Below are 19945 nucleotides of genomic sequence, written 5' to 3'. Positions count from 1 at the left end.
AATAAAGCACATTGTGATAGAACATGCTAAAGGTCTGCTGATGTAATAGTTTGGTCAGATGTGAACAAAGTACACAACTTCCTTACTTGAGTGAAACTTAAAGGAGTAGTTAACTTTTAAAAAAAACTTTTTCTGATAATTTACTCACCCCATGTCATCCAAGATGTCCATGTCATTTTTTCTTCAGTCAAAAAGAAAATAAGGTTTTCGATGAAAACATTCCAGGATTTTTCTCCATATAATGCACTTTACTGGTAACCAAACGGTTCAAGGTCCAACAGACAGTTTCAGTGTAAACTACAAACTGTTCAAAGGGCTTTAAACGATTCCAGTTCCAGACGGTGAATAAGGGTCTTATCAAGCAAAACGATTTAAAAAGAAAATATAACAAAGTTTAAGTTTTATAAGCTCAAATGCTCGCCTTGCTCTGTTCTGTGATGCGCGTTCGTGACTCTCCTGTTCGAACACGTTTATTAAAATGAACGAATCTTTTTTCGTGTCATTTGGTTCATTCAACAAACGAAATGAACGAATTGACTCGGGAAAAGATTCGTTCATTTTGATGAACGATTTCTAACAGGAATATCACTAACGCGCATCACAGAACAGAGCAAGGTGAGCATTTGAGCTTATAAAACTTAAACTTTGTTGTTGTTTTTTAAATGAGCGATCGTTACGCTTGATAAGACCCTTATTCATCGTCTGGAATCGTTTAAAACCCTTTGAACAGTTTGCACTGAAACTCTCATTTGGACTTTGAACCGTTTGGTTACCAGCAAAGTGTATTATATGGAGAAAAATCCAGGAATGTTTTCATCAAAAACCTTAATTTCTTTTCGTCTGAAGAAAGAAAGACACGGACATCTTGGATGACATGGGGGTGAGTAAAGTATCAGCAAAAGTTTTTTTTTTAACTGAACTACTCCTTTAAATGTCAGTACATTGTTGTGTTGCAAATATGGGTCCGAAAATGATGTCTACAGTATTTGTAAAGCAAATTCAGTCAGTGGTTCATGACCTACCAAACATTGGAGTAAGTGATCTTTTCTGTATCAGCATACGCTCTGTACAAGAGCGGAGGGTGGAATGATTCCCTTTCAAAGCAACATCTCCCTCATCACTGCTAAGTCCAGCCTAAGGCCTCCAGGTCTCCTGAGACGCTCCACACAACTTCAAAGACAAATTTCCCCTCATTTCTACACACAGAACTTTAGGAATTAATGAGAAACTGTTTCAAAGATGACAGAACTATAATGTAGCTTGAGCGCTTCAAGAGTGACACAGATTTGCTTTATTCCTCAACGTTTCACTCACCCGAATCACACATAAACACTGAACAGTCACTCAGATTGATACACATATTCATGAGGGTTTACAAGAGTTCATGTCAACTTTTTACAGAGTTAGAAATCCCCCTGTACCCTCCGTGTTGTTTCCTGCCTGAAGTAAAACTACAAAGACTACACTCTCAAAGGAGGTTTGATTATTTAATGGGGAAAATCATGAGGTGCGGTGCAGCGGGACCTTGAAGATGCACTGATGTGCAAAAAAAGAGAAAGAAGCTCAAGGTGCCTGGAAGAGCGGGAAAACAACTGCGATCATTTTTGCAGAGAATTGATGAACACGGGTGAACTTTCATGTTTTTCAATAACACTGCAACGAGGCCTTTGGGTGAAATACTCAGATGCCACTTATATATCAAGGTAGGTGCATTCAAAAGCTTCCTTTGAGTCCTACATTGAAAGATGATGGTCTCAGAATGATAGACAGTGTCCAATGGTTACTGTGATACACTTGAAGCAAACAGGCATGAAGTGTCTTATGACTACAGACAGTGATTTTCTGCAATCCTGTAAGATCATTACAAATCTCACACTACAACATGGCTTTACTGTAATAAACTTGGGTATGAGTCCGGCAATCTATGTAGACTGTACGAATATGACACCTATTAAATCATAGGCTCATAATTCTCCACATCATCTAGTCAAGTACATTTTCTGTACATTTCTATTAGACTTTTCTTCTGTAAATATGTCCTGAATTAATGAATTGCTCAGGTGAATCTTGAATTTCACCAATGAAGGGAAATGTAAAGGGCTAGATAAACCAATGATCAACCTGTTCTCCAAAAGATGCATGTCATGAATCTTCAATTGGAAAGATAGACAGAGCACAACACAGAGTTACAATTTCTTATAATGGAAGAAGAACAAGGAAACAAACAGGGTCAAAGCCAGGAAGGAGTAAGGATGTGTGGTGGAAGGGTAGAAAAGGTCAAGGAAGTAGGTACGTTTCCATAAGGGCCACTATTGTGGACCATGTTCTCAATCATGAGTCATGACTTTACAATGGCGGTGGCAGGTCGAAAGGTGCAACCGAATGTTTGGAGAACTGGTTCCTCAGTCATTCAAGCATTTCGTAGACAGAACAGCTGTGTATTTCAACAATGTGCACTTTATTGCATAATTACTGTAATGCTTCATATTACAGTAGCATGCATACTACAGAATATAGTAAATATATTTTATACAGATACTATACCACACAAACACAACATGTATGTCTTGATTTTTTCTTTATATATCACAATGACATTGTAAAGTAATTTGTGAACAGACCAACACTAAATCCTGTCCTGTAAAGTCTCTTGCAAATTGCAATCAATATACCATAAACAGTAATGTGTCAATTTGTACTGTTAAATGTATATAATGCCATACAGAAAAAGTGCAGTCTTAATCATAGCCATAGTTTACATCTTAAAATACTGACAGAGTACACTGTTATATTGACAACGTGGCTAAACATTTTGACTATCTTGTTTGGGAACAATGACACAAGGACTCATCATTTTGCAAAAGTAAATACTTACTTTTGAGAGATAAACTACGGATTTTGAGCAATTTATAAGCTTTTGCAGGTAGTCCATAGTGTGGCGCCGTTTGTACGAATTGTTTCGTGAAATGCACCTGGTTTGCAAATGCTAAAAACGATTCGAGAAAAGTGACTGAGAAACCTGTAAAACTTTTTTGTCTTTTTTATGAAACCATTTTAGACTGAACGAGATAGATAGATAGATAGAATTATAGCGACATGACAAAACAAAACAAAGTGCTGCTCTAGAAACTAGTATATCAATACAGCTGCTTGATTCATGAGGGCCAATTTCAGAGGAGAGATGTTTAAGATACAAACAGCCATGGATTTCATGGGAAATCTTTATGTGTGCATGTCTTTCCATAAACGAGTGCTTCTCTTATCCTTTAATTCCTTCCCAAGAAAGAGCGAGGGCTTTATTGACAGTGTGCTAGCAGTGTTTCTGTGTTTTAGGGTTGTGGATAGGATAACAGAAAGCCTCCATCTAATAAGAACATTAATCTGGTTATAACTGGATTGGACTCTTGTTGCAGTAATATTGTAATGTCTACAGTAAAGTGTTATGAAGCTGTGGTGTGTGTGTGTGTGGTTTAGCAATTTGCCCCTCTTACAGGGTTTATAATAGCTTAACTAGAATAAGTGTGCAAATAAGTGCTTTTACTACATTAAAGGGACAATGTGTACTTTTTATGTATTTTATTATTTAAAATCAATATTTTAGTCAGGACGGCCCGCTTTACTTTACCATCCACAGATCAAAGCAGCTCGAAATGCCAGAAACTACAGAAGGCAAACAAGACTGTTGCAGCAGCCACAGATGCTGGGTTTCTCATTCTGGAAACACCAAGAAGAGGAAAAAGCAAATGGAGATGGACAGAACACCTCCACATCTGGTCACGTGAATTTGACTGTGGCTGACGGGTCATCCAGTCTTACTAGAGTTTCTAAAGGGCATGGGAAGAGAAAGAAGAAAGATCAAAGAGAATAGGGAGAAAAAACCTTTGGCAAATGCAATGGAGAGAGAGATTTTAAAACAGGAGGAGTGCAGGGATAATAATGAGCTAGATAGCAGTGAGTGTGCGAGACAGAGGTTAGGAAGGTCAAGTCCACTATGTATTCAAGAATAACCATTATGTCTTAGAAAGATCAACACGGTGTACGGATCAGGCTGCTGATGAGTGCAGGACTATACAAAATGACCGATTCTATTGCGCCATCTTGTGGAGGATTAACAATCATTCTAAACCCCAAAAAGTCTTTAAATTAGTCTACAGTCAAAATGTGCAAATCAAAATGTTTTCTTCAAGAATGTAGTATCAATAGTTGATAGTAGACAGAAGAATTCAGGGTTGTAAAATAAACTTTTAGTTTCAAAACATTGTTTCCGCCCGGTTTCGAACCGGGGACCTTTCGCGTGTGAGGCGAACGTGATAACCACTACACTACGGAAACCTACATGTTAAACTAACCTGAATAGAAGGCCAAATTTGTTTTTGTTTTCATGTGATGTACAATTCCCTTTGAATCAGCAATGTCTTTTTTTTTTACTATTAGTAAAAACTTACTTTGAGGCTATTCATCTGCTAATAGGAGTCCTTCGCACTTTTCACCATGGACGATTTTATTCAAAAAAGTTTTTTTTTTCTGTTGAAAAAGATTAAAAATGCTCATGTTATTGTCTCCAATTTGTGAAAACAACATTCAGCAATATTTCTTCCATCAGTCTGAGGCAAGAAATACAGAATAATTGTCTTTTCTTTATGATAATACTCATCGTCATTGATACAAAAACACCGTTTAATTGGCAGTTTGGTAGATAAAATGAAATAAAAAAAAACAACACTTTTTTAGTACTGTAAAATTAGTAACCAACTTTGTGTAGGCAAGGTCAGTAACAAAAATCGGATTAATTTTTGTAACATAACAAATTTTTGTAATTTTTGTTAAAGTAACAACAATAATTGTTTCCGCCCGGTTTCGAATGTTAGGCGGGGGATTAAGAATCATTCTAAACCCCAAAAAGTCTTTAAATTAGTCTACAGACCTATGAAAATCTAAATATTTTCTTCAAGAATGTAGTATGAATAGTTGAGAGTAGACAGAAGAATTCAGGGTTGTAAAATAAACTTTTAGTTTCAAAAGATTGTTTCCGCCCGGTTTCGAACCGGGGACCTTTCGCGTGTTAGGCGAACGTGATAACCACTACACTACGGAAACTTGCATATCTTGTACCAGCCAACATGATGGGAAAATGATGTAACCAAAAACCATTCTATTTAGTTACAAAACAGAGTGGCTGTCTCATATATCAGACATTTTGCATGTGGCAGTGGCATTTAGTACAGTGTCTTACTGTTAATATATAATATATATATCAAGGTCTTGATTAGCTGTTGAAGGTCATTTGCAAAAAACTTACAAGCAGGTGTGTTGAGGCAAGCTGGAACTAAACTCTGCAGGACAGTGGCCCTCCAGGACCGAGTTTGGTCACCCCGCTCTAGAGAGAACGCAAATAAATGCAAAATAATAATAATGATAATAATAATTTCTCCAACCAGTGAAAGACTCTTTCAAAGTAACTATTTAAAATACCTTGCACATTTAAAAAATGCTAAACTTCAGCAATGTCTCTGTCATTTCGCTGGTCATGTTTAAAATGCCTCTCTCAGGCATGAAGGTGTATTTCTTTGAATGGGAAACCATCAAATTTCCAAAACTGTTCGCCAAGCTACATGACAATAAAGCTGAGCAATGCAACTGAGGCTAGAAGGTCACATCACATGATAGTGAAATGTCGAATGTGGTATGTTCACATAACACTCATACTGCACACATTTCATACTAAATAGTACATGTAACGTTAATTAACTTTACTTATTCAAAATAAGTGCGTTACCTACTCAAGAAAGTATGCGATTTTAGACACAGTCCCCGAAAAACAAATACAATTTTCGTAAGAAAATATTTGAGAACTTCTTAAAGATTTTTTCCCCCAAGAATTAGAAACTGTAACGCTATCTTCAGAATCAGAAATACTTAAGATTTTCGGCCCCGGATTTAACCATTTGAAATAACAAACATCATGTCCATGAAATCAAACACCAAATTGAAGCAATATTTAAAATGATCAGATGATTGTGTCAAATAAACTTATCTAGGGTGACCATATTTTGATTACCAAAAACTCGGCAGGACAAACAAATGGGCCTACTCAAATCATGATACTCAAAGTTTACTCAAAGATACCTTATTCATTTCAAAACAGTTAAAGTAGGTTATGGATAGAAATATCCTCTGTATGGATAGAAAATTGTTATATTGTTATAAGAAAACAGGACAGTTGGTCACCCTAAACTTATCAGGTAACGTTAACGTTATTTCGAAAATAGCAAATGATGACCCGCGAAGCGCGCGCTTGAACTTGTCGACAACGGTTCAAATCACACACAGCACAGACCAACTGAACTCGATCTTAAGATACTGATTATGGAATCTGATTTTCAATCTTCCATACACGAACTTTGTATGAAACATAGGGTATATAAACATAATCGTATTTAGCACTCAAAACAATGCAAAGGCTGGCAATGTAGTGAACGTGACAACGGTAGCCTCTCGGATTTTGACGCACGATCGACAGTTTATTCGACACAAAACATTTTTATCATACAAAATAATTCGTATATTTAGTGTGGGTTTTATTATCTTTTACCTGGTGTAATTTTGTGAGAGTGAGGTTAAATAGGAGTACGACCCGTCCATCCTGGCATCCGTGTGTTCGTAAATGAGGGACAGGATTCGTCACTTCTGACTGATTGGTTCTCTAACTGCGCTGACACAGATCTTTCGTTTAGTTATTTTTAAGTGACGGGTTAAAAGAATAAAAGTACATGTATATATTTAAAATTAAAATAATTGTCTTTATTAAACTTTTATTAAACAAAATATTTGATACATAACAATATTAATAAAATGTTGCATGTGTTTTATGTTTTGTCATAATTTGATACTATTATGGTCTGCATCTAGAGACAAAACAATGGCACAGACATTTTAAGATATCCCAGTCCAAGTTGTTTTCAGTTAAAACAGCTGAAACCTGCATTTTAGCCTAAGCCTGGTCTGTAAAACTGGGGGAATATATGTTCAAAGCTCTAGTTTTTATTGTGGGGGCAAAATATATAATGTAATGCAATACAATGATGATTGAGAGATGTACATTCAGTCCTCAAAAGCCTGTGATACTCACATTTTAACATATTTTCCCTTCAATAAAGTAAACAATAAAGTAAGTTGCTTCAATATGCATCTTGAAATATTACTAACAATATAAAAGCTATTCTTACTTTACTTTATAAAATAATTAAAAATTGCAAAGTAAAACAAACTGTTTTGTGGACTGAAAGTGAGCATATTTAGAATCGTACTAAAAGTCCTTTTATCAAAAAAGTCTAAACTATAACAATCAGATGACAGAAGCCATATAGAAGATTGCGTGCAAACAACTTTTTCAGCAAAGTTCGATATTGTAGGTTTCATATGGTTAACTTGGTCTTTTCAACAGGGCACTGGCATCCTAGTTTTCATTTCCACTGTCTGTCATTCTCTATCCTCCTCCAGCCCTTGGGGAAGTCTCTTGATTGCAGCGAGGAAGTTTGATAGTGTGCGTCTGTTCCTGGTGGCTTAATGAAGGTGGTATTATGGTGTCACTCACCCTTCCATGTCAGATTGAAACTCAGTATTTATTAAATCTCCTCAGTGAAGGAAGCATGTTAATATGTGGTCTGACTAAAGAGTCACTTTCACACTTTCCATCTGCTTCTCACTGTCACCTGACAGTAAATCAGCAACAATTCTTCTAACCGTAGAGCTTGCGTTGATATACAATTCAACAATTTTCATTCACAAGTTCACACTTACATATAATTAGAGTGGATAAGATTTAATGCGTAATTGGCGTGCTGTCCGGGGGAGGGCTACGAGCTCGGAGTTTGGCCCGAACCCAGAGTACTGGAGCATTGATTGCTGAGTTCACTCCACTCGTGTTAATTAACTGAACGTGCTCCTCCCGAACTTTGTTAATAAAACATTATTTTTGTGAGCATCCTTTAAGTATTTTTTTATTTGGTGGATCCCAACCCTAGTCTGTACTGATAGGGGGTCCCAGATAGCCAGGAATAATAAAAAATGCTAAATGCAAATAATAGAAACTGTATATTTTTCATTATTATTGTATATACAAGTTAGGATAACTAAAATAAGACTCAACCTATGGACTAAAAAAAATGTTTTTTTATCCAAACATTAGAAGTTAGTTAGATGCCAACATAAAACCATGAGCAACATTAAAAACTGATAAAAGAAAATACAACCCAGACTACATTAAATATAGGATCACTTGCAATCAGAATAAAGCTTGTTTGTGTCAACCACAATATATTTCGAGTTAAAATGATTCAAAGCGTTACAATTTTAATGGATTTTAAAGCATTAAAATAAATAAATAAAAATTCAAGTGACTTTTAGGCAAGCAAATGCAGTTCATGGTGATTTAAAATAATTTTTTTTTATGGAATATTGCAGTAGTTATAATAAATGATTTATCCATGCACATCTTTTTTTATTCATGTGCCTTCATAATCTTTAATCAAAATAACATCTCTTCTCTGATGATGCGTTTACTGGTGAGAGGGCGGTACATACGACCTGTCACTCACATGAGATCGACCAACAGCAAACCACATCCATCAAACCATCCAATCAATTCCCCATGGACAAAATCAAGTGTCACAATAGGAAAGGAAAGACTATCACAACTTCCGTTTCATGGTGATTTTAATTTTTGATTTTAAACAGGATATTTGTTTACTTTTCTACGATAAACAATTTTAAGATATCTAATAAACCAGACAGTATTGCAAAACCCATTAAGTCTGTAATACTTATGTTTTTCTGTAGGTATCCGAACATCATAAAATAAGTGCATGTGACAGTACTTGTTATACTCACCATCCTGTTATAATCAGCTCAAGTATTTTCTCAATATAAATATAAAGAATTCTTTGTTTAGCAGCACGCAACCTTGAGAACACAATCTGAGCATCTCAAGTGTGTCTTATCAGAAACATCCAGTCTATGCGTGTGGAGACGTGAAGGGTTTTTGGGGCGTCAGGCCCTGTGAACGGGAGGACTGGGAGCTGGATTCTGGTTTGAGCTGATCTGGTCCAGAACTTCCTTCTTTAACAACCACATCCACCTGTGCAGGGCACTCAAAGTGAACGCAGTGAAAAACCTAGTGGAGAATTTCATCAAAAATGTCATTATTTTGACAAACACAGCATGTGAATTTGTTTTGCAATACGATGAGAAACTGAAATCATCTTATCTCGATGTAAGCTTATGAATGCAGCATTAATGTGATGCTGGAAGAGTCCCAGACACACATCCTGTGAGAGTTTGCAGAGATCGCTCACCTCATTAGCGGTGTTGTGAGTTCCCACAATACGAATAAAGGATGCAGGCTGTGTGTCAAACGTCAGATTCTGCCACGACCTGTAAGAATTACATGCAACTTATGTAAACTCTGAGGTGGTTCTAGACATAATGCAAGAAAATAATGAGATAACAATAAAAAGAAAAACAGCATTCACTGACCTGCATGCCACTTTTGTGTGGTCTATGACTCTCACCCAATGTTGCTGGTTTGTGGACAGCTCAACGTAATAGCTATAGCTCCTCTCATCACAGTCCCACAACAGCAACCTATAAACACACACAGATTTCACAGCATCGTCAGCATGTCTAAACCAAAGACTTCAGTGATTGAAAGGCATATTGAGGGTTAAATACAACTTTACCCTGTTATTTTAGGTTCAGAAACACAAGATTTTTTCAACTAATCATTTTTTTTTTTCATATAGCAAACTATAGTTATAGTAAGGCACTTGCAATGCAAAATAATAAATGGAAGTAATGTACTTCAAAGTATTTTCAAAAAGACTTGGTTAAAGTGCTAACAATAATTTCTCTGTACAAAAAAATCATTATACAGTATCAAAAAAACTGTGCAAAGTAAAATAAAATCAAAAAGTCAGGCTACACTAAAAACAGGTTCACCCAAACCAGAATTATTGGCATCATTAATGCATGACAATTTTCGAGACATTCGGAAAACAAACTTTATAAAGACGCACTTCTTCTGACACGCATTTTCTCTCAATTTCTTATTCAACCTAGCTATGCTATGTAAACGATTTGTGTTTATGCATATAAAATATGAAATGTAATTTTCTTTTATCCTTACACATATCATGGGTTTACATTTTCTGTGTATAACGTTTAAGTCTTGTGGCAACACTCTCGAAACAGTGTGTATCAAATAATATACCACCTTGTCTTGTTTTCTTCTATTTAATTCCACTGTAAGTGCTTTGTTTTATCCACTGTTATTAGATTTTTCAGCAAATAACTGATTCAATTTCCTTTTGTTCCTCACACAATGCTATTGTACGGCTTGACTACTTTTATGATACTTTAATGTAATTTCTTGAGAGGAGAGAATCTGAGTTTACTTTATCATCATCCAAACATCTTTTATCTATTTTCCACAGAAGAAACCCATCCTAAATCATGACAGAATTATAACCTTTAAAGAGGACCTATTATGCTTTCTTACAGTGTGTTAACTTTCTTTAGTGTGTAAAGTGCTGTTTGAGCATGAAAAAGGTTGCAAAGTTACTTCTGGGAACGAACACGTCACTATATTTCTCATTTAAATCATTTCTGCCCAAGGCATATGCAAAATAAATAAGTTGTTAGAAGTGTGTTGAAACTTGTGGTTATGGTTAAGGGTGTGACATTTCACAAACAAGTTTGAAGCAGATGACCAATCAGAGTACATCACGCACATTGTGCAAAGAGGGGCTTGACAGAAACATGAACTTAACAGTTCGCCTGTAAAATAAGATCTCCTACCGCATTGAGCCCAGCATGTATGGTTGAGCGAGCTGGATAACAATGGCTCCAGAGCCCAGCTGGTGACAGGTGTATCCCGAGTCCCAGTCATAGTGGCTGGTGTCCCCGTTCAGCAGGGCGTTTCTGCTGCGACTCACACCCTCCACCACACTAGCACACGCCTGCACAGTCGCCACGTTCTCTGTGGGAACTGAAGGGAGACGAGAGATGAGTTTCAGTAGCCGAGCTGATATGTGTGTAACTTCCAGAATAGGAAAACTAAATTACCTATTAGGCCTCTTTCCAGGGTGAAAGGTCGCTGTGTGTACATGCACTCAAGAGCCACCAAGTGAAACACTTTGTTGACTGTGTTATGTGTCCCCACAATGCGAATAAACCTGAGTTCACAAAAAGTGTTCACAAGCAAACACACAGTCAAATAGCAATATAACATTCTACAACCTAATTTACATTTTACAACCTAATTTACATTAATACATGCCACCTAAGACCATCCTAAATTTCATTTTAAAAATGAAAGTGCAAAACAAAGTAACTTGTCTCCTAAAAGAAAGAATCTACTCTGAACTACCGAAACGAGTCATCAGAAGTCTTAATTAATTACATGCCCATGTTAAAAAGATAAATTGATATAATACAATATATTTTTATATTTATAATATATATTTTTAGCTATTTGAGAAATTAGGTTACGTGCAATGTATATTTTCAGTTTTTAATTTAATTTTTTTTAATCTTGGATGCATGTAAACCTATTGCGGGAAACCAAAAAAACTAATTTAGGCTTCTATTTTAAATACGTGTTGTTCTTTTTAATTTGTATTCATCAAATATTCCTGAAAAATGTTTGTTTCCACAAAAATAATAAGCACCACAACATTTCTGATTATAGGAAATGTTTCTTGAACACCAACTCAGCATATTAGAATGATTTCTGAAGGATCATGTGACACTGAATACTGGAGTTATGATGCTGAAAATTCAGCTTTGCATCACATTAATGGATTTTTATATTTTATTTGCAATGTCACTTTTTTGCCTAAACTTAATTTTTATTTAAATCTAGATGTCTTCTGTTGAGTAAGTAGTACAACAAAAAATTTTTTTTTTTTCCCGAATCCAATTTTGAGAAACAGAGTGTAGTTGTTGTGTAATGAGTTCCACCTGCAAACTCGTGCTGGGAAATAGAGATGCTGCCAGGAGCGGCACAGGAACTTGGAGTGATCCACCACACGTACCCAGTCCAGCTCATCCATAGACACCTCGACATAGTACGAGTAAGACCTGCAGACACGAGCAAGCCATCAAAATGGTGCAAATGGGCAAAGATAATGTGCATTCAAAATAAGCCACATGAAACACGGTGCGCCAAGCTTAACATCATAATCAATGCCAGTGGTTCTTGTGTCTTGTATTCAAAGATATTGTATGTCATATGTGCTATTTTTTTGGTGCTAATCGGGATCAAATTTCATTCCTTTCATTATGGCCATGTTCAGATTCAGATTATTTTATTTCATGCCATGTCAGCAGTCAAAGCTATTTTCATGGCAAAAATTCATTTACAAAAATACAAACATCATATAAATACAACAAAAACAAAACAAATATAAACAAGAAGTTATATTATACAATATATTTTTTTTAATTAACATATGATAAAAAATCCAGAACCTTTTCAGGCATAATCTCATTAAATATGTCCTTCAAAGAAGTAACTTCATAAAAGAGCCTTCTGCTTGCGTTAAGTCCAGGACAATCTAATAAAAAAATGTTTGACAGATAAAGGAATTTTACAAAACATACATAAAGTTGGGTCTTCACCTTTAAGCAAAAAAGCATGGGTCAAACTTGTATGTGGCCATGTTCACACAGCAGCAGAAGACAATTATCAGTTCTTTATTTTGAGGCCAACAATGTACTGATGAGTTTTATGAAGGTTATTGTACATCACACAAAAAAGCGTCAGTTTAAATCCCCTAAAGAGCTGAATAAATAGTATAAGTGCACAATAAATTCTTATCCATAAACTCTCTCTCTCCCTTTCATTATCAACATACACAGGGAATTAAACATAAACACTCATTACAACTAACAGAAAACAAATATATACACAGGTTTCCAGGGGGTGCATAATAAACTGGTAAACTATAAATCCGTAAAACGACTCGGATGAACTGTAATAAAGTGCGCGTTCTCTCTTCTATTACTGCCGTGATCAATAACGTTAGGCCTATCGCTTTCGAGACAGTAAGCTGGATCACAAACAGTTGGTACAGATACATCGTTGAGTAACGAGAGTACATGAAGACTGCCATGTTCATTCTTACATCGTATAACAAAACAGGCCGGCTTAAACTGCAGTGTCCATCAACAGTCGTGGGGGGGGGGGGGGGCCTTGTGCAGTTTCATTTGAAAGCCACATTTCTAGCATCTGTAAAACCGCATTTCTCCATCTTAAAAATATATCTAAATTATGACATATGCTCTCAATAACAAATGCAAAAACATTAGTTCATGCGTTCATGACCTCAAGGTCATGCTCTACTGGGTGGTTGCCCTGCATGCTTAATAAACAAACTCTGGCTGTTCAGAATTGCAACTGGAGTTCTTACTAGAACCAGGAGATATGGCCATATTAGCCCGGTTCTGTCAACACCGCATTGGCTGCCTATTCAAATTTTCCTATTTAGAGCCCAAACTCACAGCCTTACTAGCCTTGTTCGAGTAGTTTGAGACTATAATTTAAATCCGTTAAAGGATTTTAGGCTGCATAAATTAGGTCAACAGGAACACTTCCCACAACAACAGACGTCATACTTGTGACATAGTAGGAAAAATGGCATCTACACTAATATTAGTCTGTCTGTTTGTCTCATCCTTATCCCGAGGTTACCGTAGTCAGCCGGATCCGGGTCATATCCAGATCAGATGGAGGACACAACCTCAACTAGAAAAATCCCCTATGATGACCTCTTCAACATGACAGCCATCCTCAGCAAAGCCCACAAGAACCAGACAAGTCCTCCCCACAGACCTATGACCAGCCTCGTCTCCATACCAGAGTGATGAATCCGATCTTCAAGCAGAAGGAACTGGATGAAATATTTTGAATGCTACCGATTCACAATCTGACTTGTGATGCAGCATGAATCATAATCGCATCGTGTTTGTTCGTTGGCCATTGGGACTCTCCATTTCTGTCACTTGATGGAGTTTGGGTTCCTTGCCACTGTAGCCTCTGGCTTGCTTAGTTGGGGACACTTAATACTCAGCAGTGTTACTGATTTGACTGCAGTGACAGGAAAGTCAGACTCAACTCATAGACATATACACTAGACATCACCTTGGGGTTCTAAGCATGCGTCAAAACCGCTGCCATCTTGGAACAGGGGTCTTGTCATAGGAAGTATATAGGTAACGCTGCTATCTCTGCCTTTACTTCGAATTCATTGATAGTGGCGGACTTTTGTGCAGCGTATGATGTTCACGGATGAAATCTGAACTAGGAAGAATGTTTAAAAAAAATAAATAAATAAATTTCTTTCTGGAATCAATGATAAATACATGTCTGACCGTTGGAACAAACCAAAAAAACAAGAAAAATCGCATTCATGATGATTTATGGTGATTTTATTTCCGTTAGACCTGTGTTTACTACATTGACGCTGATGCATTAAAGTGGAGGGGATCCCCTGTTTCAAGATGGCGGCTCTATTGACGCATTCGTTCCAATGAACTGCCGTAGCCAAGGTGAGGTCTAGTGTATATGTCTATGGACTCAACTAAGCTGGAAGATGACTTTACTGTTTTCAACTTGTTAGCTGAATTAATTTCACAATTGATGTACTTTACACAATTAGTGAACCAAAATGAATCAACACTGAACTGTTTAATGATTGTTTACTATTGTCGTTTTAGACTTGCTTTACAGCAGAATTGAAGTCTGTTTGAATCATTGAATCATTATCTTTCTGTTTATCATTGTAAAGCTGCTTTGAAACCATCTGTATTGTATAAAGCACTATATAAATTAAGGTTACTTTATCACTGTCCCTTTACAACAACTGTCCCGTTAATGTTGCATTACCTGCTGTCCTTGTCCCACAGCAGTAGACGAATGTGGTTGATGATGGAGGATTGACCCAAGCGGACCTGGATGCCAGCAGCTCGTCCCTCTTCTTCTATGGGGTGTCTCGAGAAGCCATGGTCCAGATCATAGTTCTGCGTGTCTCCATCCAGGAGAGCAGACTTCAGCTCACCCTTCACCACCACAGCGCCATGCTTCATAGTGGCAATATTCTCCTCTGGGACTAAAACACACACAACACATTTTAGTCAAACTGAAGCATTTTAAACATTTTCCATACTATAAGGATCTTTACGTTACATGCAAGTGTTGTAAAAGGTGGACAAATAACTCAAATTTCCAGATATTTACATTTTTAACTTTACTTTGCACTAAGAACAATACACAAACTGTAGCTAAATCTCAAGCATTACCATCAGAAACTGTTAGCAACAGATTAATTAGGCCATATCAAACGTTTTATGTTACGGTTAATGTTTTTTTGCACCAAACATAATAGTCATTTAGTTATACATGACCATTTTACACCAGTCAAATTAGACAGGCCATGCAGACCATTTTTGTTTCTTTATCATATTTGTCTTAATATGAAATATTTAGGTATCACTTTCCAATTTTTAGTCCTTTGTAAAAACTAATAAAAAAGCCAGCAGGTTCTTAATGTTCTTAATCATCCTCAAGGAAGTGACAATTTGGTGGGGATTAGCAATGAATCTGATTAATTCTGTGAGGTTTTGTGGTATTAGTTGGTGTGTCTTATTTTAAAACTGGTCATGGTAAATACAATTACACACAAAAATATCAATTCATTTTTTTTTTTAAATAAATATTTAAAAAATCAACAGGTTGATATTCTAATGAGCTTCGATACAACTTCTGGAAGATGAAAATCATGTTTGATGCAGGCAGTTTGTTTCCAATAACAATAATATTGTAAATATTATAGATCGTTTTAAAATTAGACAGTCATAAATATTTTTTTTTAAAAGTTAAAAAGAAAAAAAAAATGATTTTTCATGATGTGACCTCTGTTTCCTTTAATGATCTAAAGCAGCTTTTGCACAGTCAGGCCCAACGGTTCAAAGAATGGTTCCAGGTATATTTCCACTTGAGTTTGGTTTGGCACAATAACAATCCGTTATTGACCCAGAATTCTCAGCACAGTTGACTAACCATATTATACCGTGCTGGTAGAACATGTGTAGTAATTTCGCCACTCATGATTGATCACTTGTTTGTTGCCTGACTACCAGTTTCTTTGTAGCTGGCCAAGCAAGCTATTTGAGCAACGTAAACACAAGTTAATAATAAAATTAAAAGAAATATCTGATCATCCTCCATAACGTGGTCACTATTTATATCACATACCATCTGTAACTCTTGCATTACCAAGACAATGACTGACGCACTTATATAATATTCCAAAGAGCCCTGTATTCAGCTCCGTTATGGAAACCATTTCCGTACAGGCTGGGTCAGATCGGCACGCGAATTGAGCGGTTAAGCAAGAAGCGAGAACGGTTTGGCCCAACTCTGGAAAAGCAGCTTAAGTGTTCATGTGTGCAATGACTGATAAGCAGAGAGAAGTAAACGGACTGAGCATGCCACGGTAGTTGAGGTCCATGTCTCTGCTCTCTGAGCGGGTCTGTATGGCATCTAGGAGGTCATCCGGGCTGAGGAGGCCCGAGGGACGAACCACATTCAGCATTTCAGAGAGGGTCATCAAGGGCAGTCGGACTGACGACATCACTTCCTTTGCCTCGGGACCATCACCGTTGTGGTGACACCAACGGCAGAGGGCCTGAAAGATCTCCCTTTCACTTGCAGCAAAGGAATCCCTCCTCACAACGGTCAACAGTGCAGACTGCGGAGAGCAAACATAAGAATCAGCCATATTACATACGAAAGTCAATTAAGCATTAAAATTGTCATATCTTCTATCACTCGCCTTGGAAAGGGTGAGAAAGCCGTCTGACTTCAACACTTCGGTGGCGTTGCGGTCCATGTAGGCCATGCAGGCCTCAGCCAGCCCATTCAGACAGTACAGACTAGCCACATCAAACACCAGACAGACGTTTCGCGTGCTCAATAAAGTGCGGAGGAACTCGCATATGGAGCCCTCTAGTGGTTGGAGGCCATAGCGATGCGCCAGTCCCAGGAAATCTAACAGAGTTTCTTCCCTGGCTTCACTCAGGGTGGCTCTGCCCGTGTACAGATACCGCAATAACATGGAAAAAGCCTCGGCACGTGTTTCCTCCAGCCGAACCTCTGCCTGGGCCTGGGACTCTCTCAGTCCTCCATACAGCAAAGCCCTTTTTGTAAAGACAAAGAAAAGAAAAAGGATGAAATTAAAGAAGCGTTGAAACTGTTATTGTACTTAGCTGACTCAACAGTAAATTGAGCTGGATTTAATGATACTACGGTCTTCTATAGAGCTGCTCATGGCTGAAATTGAAGTTGTTTCATAATTGCTATATTTTGTGTAGAAAGCATAAAACCTTGGATATTATCAGCACTAAATTGTAAAACATTTGTACTGTTTGTAAAGTTAAATTAGACAGTAAAAGCAAAAAACCCTATTACCTTTCTGAATTGATAATTGTGTCCTATCAATGTTAGTTCGGGTCCAGGGATAGTCAAACCAAAAATGAAAATTCACTAAACCTCGTGTTGTTCCAAACCTTTAAAACTTTGTCTCTTCAAAAATATTTGGACTAAACCGCTCAATTCATATGGATTCGTTTTACTATCTCTTTATGAACTTTATAAAATGTCAAAGTGCTGTCAATGGAGGGACAGATTTCATCAAAAATATCTGGTTTGGAACGTCACGAGGGTGAAAAATTAATGACAGAATTTACATTTTTGGGTGAATTAACCCTTTAAATAATATTATCAGATAACTTTCATTTGTTAACTAATGTAATTAACTAATGCTAACAAATTAACCTTATTGTATGTAAACCAAAATGTATTAGTATAACTTCAGATGACAATGCAATTTCTTAACAAATTACTGCATCCCTTGTCACATCATTTGTCTGAATGTTTAAAATCTTACAAAAACTTTCTAAATAAAAAAAGACATGACACTGATTCACTATAGTATAAAAATTGATAATTTTTTTCCCTATAAATCATTTAATTAAGAAATGCCCCAATAAACAAACAACATCTCATGAAGATCAACCTGAAATACTGGCAGCGGGCCGCTAGAATGACTCTGTGAGCGGGAAAGTGCTTCTCCTCCACCACGAAGGTGACATCGCTGTACTCTTCCCCGGGAACTAAAGCTCCGAGCTGCTCGGACAGGAGATGGAGGTGGTCGATCTCAGACGCAGAGCTCACCGGCCGCAGAGGATGACTGTCACTCATGACCACTGCTGGGGAACACCTTCACATCTAATATAACAAACATTTCAATTTGTCAATGAAAACAGTACATGGATGCGTGTATAAATATAAATGTAAAATATCAAAATGTTAATATATAGTTAAATACATAATTCAATTAAAAACAAGACACTCTTGTGGCTGGCTTGAATAGTAAAATGGCAAACCTCTCTTTGAGGAAATTTTTGTTTAATAGTTATGTAGTATATGATATGAATATCCAGATTAATAAATATATATGATTAACGTTATATGTCTCAACACCAACAAATGTTTAATATGTCACTAAATTGAGGTTTCTCGGCGGTTATAAACATAGCTACGTGAACATTAATTGTCATTCGAATTAACAATAAAAACGCAAGAATCACTCAAAGATACAATGATACATGCTAGGTTTGTGGTAAAAGCAATGAAATATAGCAAGGTACATTCGAACAAATGCGACGTTTCGTCTATAATCTTCTACTCACCAACACCAATATAGATTCGATTTGTCTCCGCCTAAAGCAGACCGAGAAGGAAACAAAGCTCTATTGACTCCAAATATGTTAAACTTATATAACAATTAATAAGTAAAATGTGTTAAATACAAATTTATAACGAGCCACAAATCCATTCGTTCCACAGACAAAACCCTAACCGGATGTTTTTAAGGCGCCCGTACGTTACGCGTTTGTTTGTGTCACAGCGCCTCTAGTGGACTGATGATGTATGACGCCTTTCTTCCTCCGGAGTGGTTGAGGGCTCAGAAAGCTAAAAAAAAAAATCGATCATTATTTATTTTACTCACCCTCATGTTGTTCCAAACCAGTATAAATTTCATTTTTTCTGCTGAACACAACAGAAGATATTTTTTATCCATACAGTTGATTGCACGGCCCATCAATGGGGCAGGGGAATCAACTGTTTGCTAACTTTAAGCTAGCTTAAAATGATAACGTTAGTTCTCCCAAAAATGAAAATGTTGTCATTACTTACTAACTCTAAGCTGTTCCAACCCTGTATGAATTTCTTTCTTCGGTTGAACACAAAATAAATTCTTTTAAAGAATGTTGGAAAACCAGAGTTGACGGCACACATTGACTTTCGTAGAAGGAAAAAGAAAACACTAAGGGTGTATTATACTATATAGGGTGTCATCAACTGTCTGGTTACCAATATTCTTTAAAATATAATCTTTTGTGTTCAACAGAAGAAAGATGCAGGTTTGGAATAACTGGAGGGTGAGTAAACGATGACAATCTTTGGGTGAACTATCCCTTTAAACCAAGCTAATGTTCACCTCAACTTCCCATTGTTCTTCCACATTTAAATGTCTTAAGGACTTAAAAACTGAACAGCTTTGGATAGACACAAATCTAAACTAAACAAAACTTTATTATTACACATCCTCTAAAAGATGCATTCCGATTATACCAACTGCATTCTTTAACATGGAAACTGGTTGGATCCTTCCCAAGCAAGATTCTTCACTTTGACCAAACCTATTTTACAATCACATACACATTTTAAGCTTTTGTTGAAAGCCAACCCTGCTTGAAGTCACATTTTAATGCTTTTAATCAACTGTTTGAGCAATTGATCTTCTTAAACCCTGTTCATTCA

At 36.7% G+C, this 19945-nt stretch overlaps 1 protein-coding gene, 1 long non-coding RNA gene and 2 other non-coding genes across 5 annotated transcripts; all 4 read right to left on the bottom strand.

Annotated features, from left to right (window-relative positions):
* Window positions 1-2503: 2503 nt before the first annotated feature.
* On the bottom strand, window positions 2504-6701 carry LOC120479884 (uncharacterized). 2 transcript variants are annotated; one of them, XR_005622985.2, is made up of 4 exons: window positions 6593-6701; window positions 5300-5377; window positions 4446-4524; window positions 2504-3824 (listed from the first exon to the last, which is right to left on the bottom strand). It is a non-coding gene; the product is annotated as an uncharacterized LOC120479884 (long non-coding RNA). The 2 variants fall into 2 exon arrangements; XR_016145636.1 differs by lacking the exon at window positions 4446-4524.
* Window positions 4260-4332, bottom strand: trnav-cac (transfer RNA valine (anticodon CAC)). The gene has a single exon. It is a non-coding gene; the product is annotated as a tRNA-Val (tRNA).
* On the bottom strand, window positions 5025-5097 carry trnav-aac (transfer RNA valine (anticodon AAC)). The gene has a single exon. It is a non-coding gene; the product is annotated as a tRNA-Val (tRNA).
* A 1996-nt stretch (window positions 6702-8697) lies between the features above and the next one.
* btbd9 (BTB domain containing 9) lies at window positions 8698-19004 on the bottom strand. Its single transcript, XM_039672439.2, has 11 exons — window positions 18811-19004; window positions 18135-18346; window positions 16893-17256; window positions 16541-16808; window positions 14945-15167; window positions 12019-12138; window positions 11122-11231; window positions 10855-11044; window positions 9535-9642; window positions 9354-9432; window positions 8698-9172 (listed from the first exon to the last, which is right to left on the bottom strand). The coding sequence occupies exons 2-11, from the start codon at window positions 18317-18319 to the stop codon at window positions 9014-9016; spliced, it is 1806 nt and encodes a 601-aa protein (XP_039528373.1). The 5' UTR covers window positions 18320-18346; window positions 18811-19004; the 3' UTR covers window positions 8698-9013.
* Window positions 19005-19945: the final 941 nt, after the last annotated feature.

The sequence above is a fragment of the Pimephales promelas genome, chromosome 11, assembly GCF_988280905.1.
Source record: "Pimephales promelas chromosome 11, fPimPro1.hap1.1, whole genome shotgun sequence".
In the NCBI taxonomy this organism is placed as follows: domain Eukaryota; kingdom Metazoa; phylum Chordata; class Actinopteri; order Cypriniformes; family Leuciscidae; genus Pimephales; species Pimephales promelas.
The sequence above is the reverse complement of the archived record's forward strand: the minus strand, read 5'-3'. Positions and strand labels throughout refer to the sequence as shown.

Coding starts and splice junctions, on each gene's coding strand:
- btbd9 (XM_039672439.2), bottom strand. CDS start 18,319: ATGAGTGACAGTCATCCTCTGCGGCCGGTGAGCTCTGCGTCTGAGATC. Junction 12,139..14,944: donor CTGTGGGACAAGGACAGCAG/GTAATGCAACAT, acceptor TCGTGTCTGCAG/GTCTTACTCGTACTATGTCG. Junction 11,045..11,121: donor CCTGGAAAGAGGCCTAATAG/GTAATTTAGTTT, acceptor GTCTCCCTTCAG/TTCCCACAGAGAACGTGGCG.